Source organism: Manduca sexta, chromosome 23 (genome assembly GCF_014839805.1).
Source record: "Manduca sexta isolate Smith_Timp_Sample1 chromosome 23, JHU_Msex_v1.0, whole genome shotgun sequence".
NCBI classification, from domain to species: Eukaryota; Metazoa; Arthropoda; class Insecta; order Lepidoptera; family Sphingidae; genus Manduca; species Manduca sexta.
The window spans coordinates 16,456,228-16,470,084 of record NC_051137.1 but is presented as its reverse complement, the minus strand read 5'-3'; the positions used below and the strand labels follow the sequence as shown (position 1 = coordinate 16,470,084).

General features: G+C 46.7%; 1 protein-coding gene across 2 annotated transcripts in view; it reads right to left on the bottom strand.

Annotated features, from left to right (window-relative positions):
• The window catches only part of LOC115456288 (tribbles homolog 2), a 33,930-nt gene that overhangs the window by 2,339 nt on the left and 17,734 nt on the right, over positions 1-13,857 (bottom strand). For both annotated transcript variants that reach the window (XM_037441780.1, XM_037441779.1), the window contains exon 4: positions 62-253. In XM_037441780.1, coding sequence (XP_037297677.1) covers positions 62-253 — 192 coding nt within the window. The remainder of the gene's footprint in view (positions 1-61; positions 254-13,857) is intronic.

The window sequence follows — 13,857 nt, the reverse complement described above, 5'->3', positions numbered from 1 at the left end:
ATAACAACCAGGAAGTTAATTTATGTGCTGGAATTGTAAATGTATGTTAAGGGACACACACCTTCCGACGAGCATGGTGTACAGTATGACTCCGAGCGACCACATATCGGCCGCTCGCCCGGAGTACGTCCGATGCGCGCGCAGGATCTCGGGCGACACGTACGCGGGACAGCCTCGCTTGTCCTGCAGCAGATCTTCTTCGGGGTCATCGAGAACGACAGCGTCCTCTAACGACTCCAATTTTAATGTCGTCCTGAAACAACAGGAAAGGAAGGTTAATACAAATCACTAATGCCACTAATGGGATTATAATAGGAAACGTCCGGCTTTCTCCCGAGGCCAACGTATTATTTATTCATCTCGCAATCGCAGGCTCATCTGAGTGGCCACATTGTCCGGTCATCTGCATTTGACGTGCGTTGACCACTGGCCCATATAAATCGCGCGCGGTCCGCTATAATTAACACGCACCGCGATATGCGCTCGCATAATGGATCCCTTTGTACACAAAGCTTGGTCGGTGGACTATTAATGATTCGCGCTCACGGTTAATTAGTATTGAAGCATCACATATTAAACGCGCTTTCCAGATTATGTTGCAAAATAGTGAGGCGCGCGGTTTCACCCGCGGCCGGATCGGTGCGCATGTAACAATAATGTCGTGTAAATAATTACACAGTGAACCATAAAGCTGCTCTGTGACGCAATAGGTTTTGTTTCATCACGTAGCAGGCTTTAGGCGCACCGCGCCGCGTGCGCGACCTCGTGTTTCACAGAACGGCCGCATCGTTTCGAAATGCATTAAATGCACAGTTGGAAACTTTACACAGCCACCGTGTATGATCAATGTAAACTAATCCCGGACAGAGTGCTCGGGAGTTTTCAGCCGGCCATTTTGTAGCGTTTTTGTAAGCTCAGGCCGTGATGCCGCAGTTCTTTTGCAAGTACGAGATGTAAACGTCGATTCGTAATACGTTGAAGGCGACTGTTTATACACATTCAAGATAATGTAAGACAGGTGCACGATGCACGGTGGGCGGTACGACGCAGTAAAAATCGACTTCAATAAAATTTAATGCACGCGCTATATTTTTAGCCCCGCGGTTTGATAGGGGAGTTGTGTTTAAAGAAGCACTACCGGTTTATTTTCAAACCTATTAAGACTTAACTCACAGTCGGTAGGGAATGGATGCGTTTATCTGAAGGAATGTAATCACGTTTTCAATCAAACGTATGTGAAACACAGCACAAGCAAATCCGCTAGATGCGCGGACGTGCATGAAACTGATTACGGCCAAAAGCCGGAGCACTTGCGACAGACGAGCAATAACCGACCGAAACACTGTATTAATAACGCAACGCAATCGTTCGAGATTTAAGATAAACGATAGCTATTTATTACGAACACATTTTACATAGTGATCGAGTCGTGACAATATGGAGCGCTTGGCTCCCGCCAAAGGTTACTCTCGTTAAGCCTGTCGCAACAGCGCGTTGGTTATCAAGTGAAATATTATGCGTAAGAGCGCCGAAACATTGGCGATTAATCACCGCATTGTAAATCTTGCACGGTGCATACATCTAGAGTTATGTGTGGATAATTGTTGCCAGGGAGTGGCGGCTGGCGGCTGACGGCTGACGCGGCACGCGCAGCGGTACTTCGCTAATCGTGCAGAGGTGCCTCTGTGGGAACGAGCTGACGAAACGTGTGACGTCACCGCCACTGCACTCCGGCCCTTTTTCGCGTACATCAGTGAGCGGCGCCGGGTCTGGAGGGCGTCCTCGTATCCGTTTAGGTGTCGAGTGTCGACTGCGCAACTGATCCTAATTAAATCCCTACAACGGCAAGGCTAAAGTGCGATGTCTGCAGTTGCAATCGATTCGAATTTCGCAACGTGTAAATAAGTTATACAGTGTCGTAACGCGGTCGGAAGGTTGGCCGGATTTCCGAGCGTGTTCCGAGCAGCGGCCTCGAAGGATTCTCGCTTGCTCGCGCGGTGTCTCAGCGCGAGCGCGGCCGCTGCGGGCGGCGGGCCGCGGGCCGCGGGCTGCGGCGAAAGGACAACCGACCAATTTACGCAACTCGCCATTACGCATACGCAGCCCTGCGCGATTGGAGGTTCGCGTTTCAATAACTCACACGCGCCTGCGCCCGCGCCACCGCCATCGACGCCCGCTCTAATATCACAACACAATCGTAAGCTCGTGACGTACACACGACTTAACACTCTCTATTACTAAATTGACTCACGTTTGCAGCTTCGCAACTGTGTTAACGAAATATTTCGTTGAAATTACACGTTAGTAAGTGGGCAACGTTCGCCTTAACATTTCTTGGTCAAGTTTGTGTTGTGTATATGATGCATCATTAACGATGAACTCGCGTGGAGCAATAAACACACAAGAAGTGGACGTGTAAACACTATATTCCACACATACATGTACAAGTAAAGAGAGGTGTAGTATATGGTGTATGTCGGCGTATGTGGGAGATCGCCCACAATTAAGCGGGATGCGGCGGCGGCGTTGGTTTCGCAACTGCCGCAATTGCTCAACTCAACCCTGACAGTTTCGTAACAAACAATGGCAGTGATCGCGGCACAGATGCACCGCGCGCGAGCCGACGCGCTCGGCCCGGCGCCCGCGCCACACATGCGCATGCACTTCCTGCTCGCTTGTATCGCGCGTCCGACCGATCCACCGTCCGACGTTTGCGCAATCGCGAGGAAGCTCTTTATTGCGCGCACTGCACACAAAACCGATTTGATGCGTCAGCCGCGGCAGTGTCGCGGTGGTTGCAAACGCACGTTGCGAAAGTATCTAACAATGGTATTAGCCGCGTGGACAATGTGTATCCGACCGCGTGGCTGGATGTGTCCGTTTCCGAGCCCTATGGTGCGCGCGGCCCGTTCCGCGTTAGTCATAGGTTTTCGTAACCCGCATTGTAGGGACATGTGATGTCGCAAGCGCGCTGCCAGTTGCTACAGCGGCGAGATGCCGCCGGGATAGGTTGGGAAACCATCCCGACCATGCCCAATTATATGTCTGTGCGCATTGCGCAAGCGCGTTCCCTCACCGGACGTTTTCTTGTACTTGATTGATAACGATTTCAGAAACGAGTCGAGCTAAGCAGCTCGTCTTTGCCGTCTTATCTATTTTTGCCGTAAATGTGAGTCAGCAGAGCGCACGGACGTGTCGAAATTTTAGTAAAGTGCAACCGAGCAAACGGGCTCGCGGACGATAGCTCACTATCGAAGCGACAACACCACAAATATACTTCAGAAATTAGGTCTCAAAAAGCGTAGGTACCGTCGGCGTCGGGCGGCACAGTTCGCTTTATCGCAGCGCCGATAACGCAAGTCGAACTCAGTTTTGAAACCGAGCGCTGGGCCGCTTGCGAAAACACTAATGTGAACATCGGTTGCAAAATTGTTTTAGTTTTAAAATCAAATGCAGCGACAATGGGTCCGAGCGCTGCGCGGGCGCGGTTGATGGCTCACGGCACGCCGCGCGGTGACATTTCAGCGCGTCACAGCGTCATGTTGCCTCGGTGAAGTAAGGAGATCGAGTAGCGCAATCGCGGCCCGCGACGTATTTGGCAGGCGGGCGGCGTTCGGCAGCGGCGTGTCACAATGGCGTGGATTATGAGGCTCGTTACGATATGACATGTTGCAAGTCCGGGCGGCGGTCCAAGCGGCGCCGCCGAAATAATCCCGTGTTGCAACGCGCGGACTGCGGAACGGGCCGGGCGCCACTCCAGCGCCCGTTGCGCAAACCCGCCACCGCCGCGGGTTCACGACTGCGCTGCTCCGGCGCGGCGCGACGTGCGCGACTCCTGCGCTGCACAGGCGACGCGTAAACGTCCGTACCGTTCTATGACCCTCCCGGACGCACGTTACGCGATCATTACACAACCGAAGAAAGCGTACGGAATGCGTGCGCAAAAACTATCCGAAATATCATTGAATTCCGCCTCGAATGGTTACAATTACACCGTTACGCGACTATCGCATCGGATCCGGCGAGCGGTCGACTTTCTAACGCGGGGTCGGTGTACGCGCCGCCGTGTCGCAACAATTTCTCCGAGCGTTGCGAACGAAGAAAGCGCGACCTCAGCGCCGTTTTGCAATCCCGGACCGACATCGGCGCGCCGCGCTGGTGCAGCCGGAGAAAGAGCGGTCGTAGAAAGCGTGCGCCGAGCGGCCGAGCCGCGCCCGAACGACACCTCGGGCTGCAGGCACAAGGCAGCCGGCGCGCGGGGCCAACTCGTGGATTTGCAACAGATGCACTAACTAACTTCTCCTACATTCCTGTGGCGCAGCGGCACGAGCCTCTACTGTTGTGCGTGTGATTGGGCAAGTGGCACCGCCTTGCGCAAGCAGTGATAAACCGCGCCGCGTGTCACTCGTGAAATACTTCCGTTCATTGACTCCTTCCCGATATAACTGTTGGTTTCGAAATACTTTCGCCGGCATATCGCACGCGTGATGACACTGCGCCGCGAAAAAATGTTCATCGTGATTAACATGTGTGAGGGACCATTAGACACGCTCGAGACGCCGGCGCCGGGAGTCGGGACTCCACGGCACCGGCTGTGCACAACAAAGACTCGCAGTGGCGCCTAACTCACGCACACTTCACATGATACACCCAATGTCTAAACAATATAGTAACTGTTAAAATAATTTTCTATACAATTAAAATACAAGATTTCATGAAGGGATTTCCTAATTTACAATTCTTAACTCAATCGTAATATGCTCTAAATTGACTAATCAACGTTCCGTCCGTAAGAGCATGCAATACCAGTTCACATAGTGGCGGAGTAAGTGGTGCATCGGTTTGCGTATACACTTTCATAACGTGTTACGTTTTAAACTGATTTTTCCAGGTCTTGGCAAACGCGCGCGCAAAAAGCTGGAGCTCCCACATTGTGGACGAGTAATCACTGTTACCGCACACATAACGGTTAGTGTACACTGTACACGCGCTCAATTACAATCGCGTTGAAGAAATGTTAAATAATAACGAATAATTAATGTTAAATTTGAAATTAGAACGTTTCAAAATGTCACAACAATTAAACAATCTTCGCGCAGTAAACGCTGCATTTAACCCTAACAATAACATTCACACAACTCTCACTTGTGTGTATATACCTTTACCCAGTGATTATGTGACATAGTGATTAGTTACGACAAGCTTTCACGTTAATTGTCGCACGTAACAAAACGTATTAAAAAATGTTATTCGAGTTTACATAACCCGCCAGCGCCACCTGGCGGCAGGTGGGTACATCCAGTACTGCAAGTTTGCGAAGCAGCTGTGAACGACAGATGCGGTCTAGATCTATAGTTCCACGACGCAGCTTCCGCCGTGCGCCGGAATCGACGGTTGTTTTGCCCGCAATCGTTTCCTCCTCGTTATAATGAGTCGGAAACGCGAGGGACAAGAATGTCCTCTTTTGTTCATTCATACTCGATTACAGCTGGAATTGCGCATTTTGAATACATCCACTTTGCACAAAATCGATTTGCAATATCAAAATTATTCTTCTAGTTCGCAGCTCGAGAGGCCGTGAAGATTCTGACGGCAGTGTGCCAATCGTAAGGGTTGCAGTAAGCGCATTGGTACAACGATTAATCACGAAAGCTAAGTTGCTCGGCCGGTGCGACGCAAGAGCTTGCGATATGTAGCGAGTGGACTGTTGCAAACGAGACATACCCGCGTTACACTATTCGGCACTGAATCTTGCGCTGCTATGGCGCAAATCTAAGCAGAAATAATGACGAATCCGTCTTCACTTACTGCTGCATGGAAGACCACTTTCTCTATTATGTCACTGAGTATTTTTATGTAATATTTAAAAACGAGAAAGCTCGCGAGAGTATTGCCCCAATTATCAGTTTAAAACACACTTATTCCTCAACCAGTTTACGAAAAAAAAATTTGCTCGAAAATATATCACATAAATTCAATAAACACCATTTGGTAATCCTTAGGTTTTGTAAGTGCTTAGAAGATTTACAAACGTTTGGCGCGGTTACGGCAAGTGGCGTATTAACCGTCGGCTGTCCTTACCTACGCTCCATTTCATAATGTTGTTTGCACAACCAGGGATTTGTCTCTGACACACTGTAATGTAATTGTGCCGTTTCCATTTACATTGTTTCGATAGTTGTTTATGATAAAAATTATTTGAGGTATTACCTTCATGCATTTTAGGGTTAACACTGGCAATGAAAATTGTTTTTATTCTTTTTAAATTGTATTCGAAATTCAAATGTAATTTAAAATGTGAATGATATAATCGGTGTTACATTTTGGCCCATTTAAGACACAGTGATCACATAGTATTACGTTACATACGTGACGGTTAACACAAACGATTGCTCATGCAAATGATGCCGCGCTAGAAAACAATCTTGTAACATTAGAAAATCGCTTGCAAGCATTTATCGCAAGAATTCATAGTTTGTGAAACGGCACGGCGAACGAGTCGGCGACTTTTTGACACCGATTATTTGTTAATGTTTTATAAAGACAATAAACATAATGCATGGGTATTGGGTACAAAGGAGTAACGACGCGGGATGGTTTCGAAAACGCTAAATGTGTACAGTTGCGATTTATACTTGTGTAACTTTGCGTAGGTCGGCGATATTAATACTAAGCCGATATTACGTAAAAACACTAATATTTATCATATTAATTTATCTTAGAATATAAGTACAAGGAAAAAGTTCCTTTATGCCATACGAAAATGTGTATCGCGATTTTCTGTATCAATTTCTTTGATATCTTATCTTGAGGCATCCTTAAAAAAATTTCACTGTGTTTATTTATTTTGCTGGCCCCGTGATACGATAAGCAAATATTTTGTAATGTAATGAAATTTATCGTTACACAATCTAGTTTGTTGGTGATGTTTTAAATATGTTCATAAATCTTTCTTATACCATACAAGATTCCTTAATTTATACGCAATTCCTGCGGGAAGTATTTGCGAGTCTTGGGGCCGGAATTTTAACAAGTGCAATATGTAAAAAATATTGCTAACGAATGAAGTCATGTCTGACGGCATTTGTGGAATTAACAGTTAACACTTCCTATCCACCGATGATACGTTCACTTTAATTTGCAACTGATGACTCATGTGCTGTCAAACAATCCATTATCATATTATTGGAGTTTTCCGTATTTATACGTTTAAAAAATAAAGTCATAGCAACATACAACATAAAAGGGAAATACGACTTGACTCACTATTGCATGAACACATTCACTGTGGAAACTTAGCGCATAAATTAGGTTTTACTTGGTGTTAGTATTTATATTAAAGCCCTACAAGGCCTGGCGCCTGTGTGGGCCGAAGATGTATTGAATACGCAAGTGAGCAACGCTTCCAATATCTAGCGTTAGCAACAAATCACATCTTTATTAACACGTGCAATCAAAAATCCCACGAGACCGCAATAAAATTAAATAGTTATAAAATTAATTTACAAAATAATAATATTTTTCATTGGCAGTGTACAAACAATATTAACCCTTCGATATGTACCGTTGCGATCATTATCTCGGCTCTCGTCGGGAACAATGGCGGTAACCGGGGCCTGCGCGACCCCAATGACGCTGCAGGTACTATCGGCCCGCGCCGATTAGGCACGCAAATACCACGTTTACTATTTTCGTGTTTTATTTGACGCGGTGATTCATCGCCGTTATTGTTTCGTTCGGCTTTTTGTAATATTCAATGACACGGCAATGTACATGGTGTTTATGCAGTATTGTTTTATGATTTATTTACGTGGTACTTAATCTTTTTCAGGTGAAATTGAAGTCATGTTCGGTTATTGTTTTAAATGTCTTCAATGGACAATTTTCGTCAATGAATCGTATAAAGTCAGGTAAACGTTTACTGTCGCGATGCACTTGAATTTAGAACAAAGGATTTAAAAACAAAAGCCGTTCTGTAACTTCATTCATCATTCAAACGTGGTGTTTATGTTCAGGTAAGGAAGATTTTATAGACTTGGACTACAAGCGATTCAAGAATTCCGGACCCCTAGCAACTCGACTTCAGTATAGAATTGTAGTTAGAATTTACGAGCGAAAGTACGCATTGTAGTTGCATTATTACAACAGTTAGAGCAGTTCGCTTCGGGGAACGTGTTCGCCGCGTAAACACAACAAGGAAATAGTATTCAACTCGTAAATATTGTTTTAGGTCATGTTTGTAAATAAACATAAAATGCGAACGGGTTTTTACCGTTAACTCCCTGAAAACAAATGGGACCGCGCATAACGAGTTCCTACATCGATACACTGCGAAACGATGCCATACGCTCACGTACGAAAACCTATCGATTAAAACTGCAATCGATTGAAATTACAATCGATTGTAAAACGTTTAACGTGTGTAATTGTCGCCAATCGAAATCGTAAAAGTTCATAGGCCTCCATCGAAGAATTTAAACACCGTACGTTTGTGTGAATCGTGAACGTGGATCGAATACGGTTGGCGATCGTACTTGATAAATAAACAGGCTTCTAGGATTCGCGGACAATGCCCTTTTGTGTCTTCTCGTTCGTTTGGTATACGTGCTCATATTTTCCATATTTTATGTTGGTACTATTGACTGGTCGAGACTTATGGACGGCACCGCGGGGTGTTGTGACTTTATCTACGCCAAGCCTCTTCTGACGTCTAGCACTAGGTGTTCCGACTGTAGTAAATATTCGCAATTTTAGGATCGTCTGTAAATTTTAGTCGTCATTGGTATTTGTAATATCAACCAAGTCGTGTTTGGAAACTGATCGCATATTTATGATATATAATTTCTAAGTTATGATTGACACCAATGCGTCACGAAATAAGCGCAGCGGTGCTTTCTCCGGCCGCGGTACCGTTCCACCACACTCACACCAAATGATTGTAGGTCGATGAAAGTAGGTACCATACCTTGGGGTAAATGAGACAATACTGCCGCTCGCCGCGCCGTCCACTGAGGTCACGCCACACAAGTTTGTTGATCCAATGAGTAATGAATGAGGCACATGTTAGGTGAGCCAAAATAAACTACGTACAATTTCTAATAGCCTTTTTTTAGACGTATGAGATCACGAAAGGATCAACGCACGCCACGCCGAATGCCGAAGCAATGAACAACATCGCATTTAGGAGAGCCGGTCGCGGTCGCCGTCCTCCGGGCCGTTAACCTCAAGTTTACATTTTTTCACCAAACGCAATGATGTAACATGGAAAGTGCGGAAATGGTAATTTCTAAACAGAAACAGAATTACGCGGCGACTTATTATATCACTATCGAGCATCTCGCTCGCGGATGCAACGCGCAGCGGGGAGAGGTCAGTGAACTTGCAAAACTCACCTGTCACAGCGGCGGGGAGCGTGCACGGCCGCACCCGCGCCACCCGCACCGCGCCGCCACTGATGTAACCGAAGAAAGTGCGGAAATAATGCCAAATAATAAATCGAGCGCCCGACAATTAATGAAACAATGGCATTTTGTAATTGGAAACCGGCGCATTCTAAATTCAAATTGATGAACGCGGGCGTCGGGCGGGCCCGGCAGCGGCGGCTTGCACAACGCGACGACGCAACGGAAGAGAGTGCGGCGAAACAGCGCACTGCAGTGATGCAATAAAGAAAGTGCGGAACTGAAGTAGGTTTTCTAACGCGGTGAATGTACTCCGGCCATTAGCATTGTATCATTCGTGTCCGCGCCCGCGGCCCGCTGGAGAGGCTCGCCGGCCGACGACCTCGGCTCATGTCAGGGGACCTCATGTTTTCGCATTCGGCAATAAGTATGATACAACACGCCATACGCCATCGCGATGGAAAACGGCGATGAGAAATTACGCCATCCACGGCGGGAGCACCGTTTCAGAAGTGGAGTTACATCAAACCGTTGCTGTATTGGAGACTGCAATGGGTTAAGTAACGAGTGTTGTCACACTTGTTTGTTGCAATTACAGTGTTGATGTAATGCGTACAAGTACAGGAAAAATGATTGCAACTAACGATTCATTGGAATATCGACTCGTTTTGGAAACGAGATTGTGTGCACAATGCGTCCCGCTACCAAACGTGATAATTAGGTAATTTCGGTGGCCTCAAAAGGTGTGAATAAACTGAGAGTTACATAACTTAAACCTAGAATAGATTCGATTAGCGAAAAAATATGTTAAAAACTGATATGTCAAGTTCAGTGGGTACGAGGCCGATGCGCGCGCGCAGGCCAACGTGCTCTATGGGGGGAGGCAGCGGAGCGGAGCGGCGCGCGCGGCGTAGCGGCGGCGGCGGGGAGGGGTCCGGCGAGCAGCGACCAGCGTTGACAATGAATGGCAAAGCACCGTTGTACTTGACCTAGTATTCGAAGCGTCACGCCGCCGGTGCAGCGTTGACGTTCGATTGATGACACGCGTGAGCTTCCCGCACCGTGGCCGGCCGCCGCGCCGCGCCGCTCGCCACCGACAATATTAATTTCCCACATTAAAATTATTATTACGGCGCGCCGACTCCGGCGATGGCTTTATGATAGCTTCGACATTGGCGCACTAACCCAGTTGGCACCGTGTGGCGGGTTTCTTTGCGTCAATCATTTAATGTACAGAAATAGTGTAGGGCCCGTCGGTGTGGTGATCTCAGCCCCGCGGAACGTGCTTACCGATAGTTAGGTTTACCCATCGCTCAATAAGCCGGTCGGCCGAGGAGTTTATCTCGACACGTTTAGGGCGGCGAGCGGTAGGCATGCTACGAACAAAATGTAGATGTCGAAACGCATACAAAGTATCTCGCAAGCGGTTTCCGATATACATTTGTTAGCGGCTAGATATGTACTGGAGTATATGTGCCATTGCGCAAGGTCGCCAGCGCACCTGCGCGCACGCAGCGCCGCCGGTCACTGCAGACACCGTGCAGCTCCCACGATAGCGTTTGAACCTTCGGCCATTCCAGTTACAATACAATAATCGTCAAATACAGTAAACGGCAATGGCGCGTTTGTGTTTTGCATTGGCGTAACACTCAAAATTACACAAACATTAGCGAAAGTTAACTCGCTAACGACAAAATTAACTAAAAATCGGTTGCAGCGCTGGAGGCAGCGTCCGGTTCAGCGGTGCGGGCGGCGGCGCGGGCGGCGGCTCGGCCGGCAAGCGCACTCGTAATCATCCAACTGGGTTAAGGTTTCATCAAGGATTTATTGCGGCAAGTCTCCGCTCCAAAACGCCGAGCGTTCGTTACTATGAGCTAACTGCACGCCCGGTTCCGCTGCATTTGTCCATTATCAGCCTTTTGTAATTCGAATGTTTAAACATTTCGCCCTCAATTAGTGGCGACTCTTCGTCTCCCTGTCTCATTGTTTGTGACAATGAATTATGAGTATATTCACACAATGACACCAATTGAGCTCTTCAAACAATGGCATTTCATTCACCTGCCACGCCGGCGACAGTTAAGACTGGGAGCCTCAAAGCGGCCAGGAACATCTTTTGTATAATTAGTGCGCTACAAACAAAAGTAACTCGATCGTTAGGGACGTCCCTTTGTGTCGCGCGCCCAGACCGTAACTGTTTGTTATAATGAAAATATCCTTTGAGAGGCTCTCGAGAGTCGCGCCGAGCACAATTAAGTGCAAAATAAACAGGTTAATAAGTTTCAAAACGATCCAGATGTATTACAAAATTTCTAAAGCGGCAGCATACAACTGTTTAGCAACCACATGGTCGATCCTTTCGCAACACGCATCGCAGCGTCCGGACCATTCGATTAATTGTTTCTATCCTATAAACATTCGATATTTGATTGTTTCGCTTCACAGAAACAGAGCATTGTTTGCGCGCCGAGAGCACTCGTGTTTCGAGCCTCTTTTGAGTTTCAATTGTAAGCATTAGTGTGTAGCGGCCTTAATGGCCCATTTCAGAAATTGCAAATAATAATGTATTATTACCGCGGCGGTCGGGCAACTTTTGTTTAATATTTTTGCAATACAATCTACATAGTATTATGTAAGAGGTTAGCCGCGCAATTAGAACTCAGTTTATATTGTAAACGTTCGCGTTAATTAATTATTGTGCAAGTTCTAGACCTCGGAATTGGCGAACCTATAAGTAGTTTATAATGTACAGAGTAAGGTTTCGGAATAATAACCGGTCGGTATGCACATCAATTCATTGATATGTATTAATTGAATAGTTTTAATGAAAGGTCACATTATATTGGTCAATTTGTTTGCAATAGTTGAGACCTCGACTCGGTACGTTGGCAACACGTTATGTAAATTTCGCACAGTCAGCGCGCTGAATGAAGCGCATGATGGATGGTGTTTAGAAATGTACATATGCGCTGGAGTCGCGTTGAATGGTGTAGGAGCTGCGCGAGCGCAGGCGCGGGCGGGGCGGACGGGCCGGCAGATGTGCGCGCTGCCATTGTCCCGCAACAAAAGCAGGTAGACGTCTCAGGGTGCCGTCGTGCCATGTGCTGGGTGTCACTTTTTCATATCACGATACCGTGTTTTACGTGAAAATAAAAAAAATATTTAATCTGACCGAACAGATGGCCGCGCACATGTCGACACAAAAAATATATCGATTCCAGCCACAAGCTCAATTTATACGATTGTATGTAAAACATTTTAATGCAAAATGTAATCGCTGCGTACGTGGCCGATGTAAATTAATTAAAACCGTTTCGCTTTGTTACAAAAGAGAGAAGCGGAATCGAATCCCAGTTATCAAAATTAATAACGGCAAAAAGCAATTTACTGTGATCGCGTAATGTCCTGACTGGCGCGTTTATTGAGCAGCGCTGGGTTTCCGAACAAATTGTTTACCGTCCAAAAACCATTCGGAAGGTCTAGCATCTGCCGCGTGATCCAATGAGAGGCTCAAAAACAAAGGCTGGCCTATGAAAAGGCCAACGGAGGGGACTCTGAAAGCGACGCAGAAAAGAACGTTCGAAAAAACGGCAAATATTGACCTCGTGGCAGATGTCGAAACCAAAACTCCGGGCTGCTTGTGAGTGCATTTGAATAAACATCGACGCTCGATAGTTACTTTGTTGACCTTACTGCGTAGGTATCAAATATCGGGGCGTATGCGTATAGTACTAGATAGAGTTGTCATCGGGTGTCCAAACACGCTGCTTTCTATTGTCACCTTCGTTTTGAAATGTATTCGAATGGAAACGGGCCTAGCAACAAGGTTGGCTCACGGTTGCATTAAAGCTAAACGCGGCTATAAATAGACCGGACTTGATACGCGGACAGAGCGAGAGGACCACGCTCAGGGAACTGGCCGCGTTTGCAAAATAAAACCAACCTAAAAATACTCATCGTTACAAACACGAGAAATTATCGGCTGTGAAGATAGCGAGCCTTCGACTTGAGACGATGTAAAAAGAGTCTTGTTGTGTCGCGGGTGAGTATTGTTTGAGATGACAGGTCGGTGTCGCTGTTTGAGATGAGGAACACGTGCGTCCGCAGGTAAACGGCTCGCATGTGCAATTCATTGTCTGGACACTATAGTTGTTTTTCTTCAAGATGAATAGGTGAATCTTTGCACAATGGCCATTTTTGTGCGGGTCGTCATCGGATCGGCCGGTGTAAATCATGCGTAGGTGACGCTACAATGGTGTATTTGTTTACTGGAACATCTGGCACGGTGCGGGGGATTGGCAAAAAAGACGCCATTGTCGTTCCGCTCAGGTAATTGTCGAAAGATTAACCCGATACAGAATCGTACAATTGGTACACCTTGATAGTTTTTTCTGTTTCATTTTGAATGGCATGAGAACCGAACGTTGTAGACAACGAGCCAGTTTCAAATTGTTAT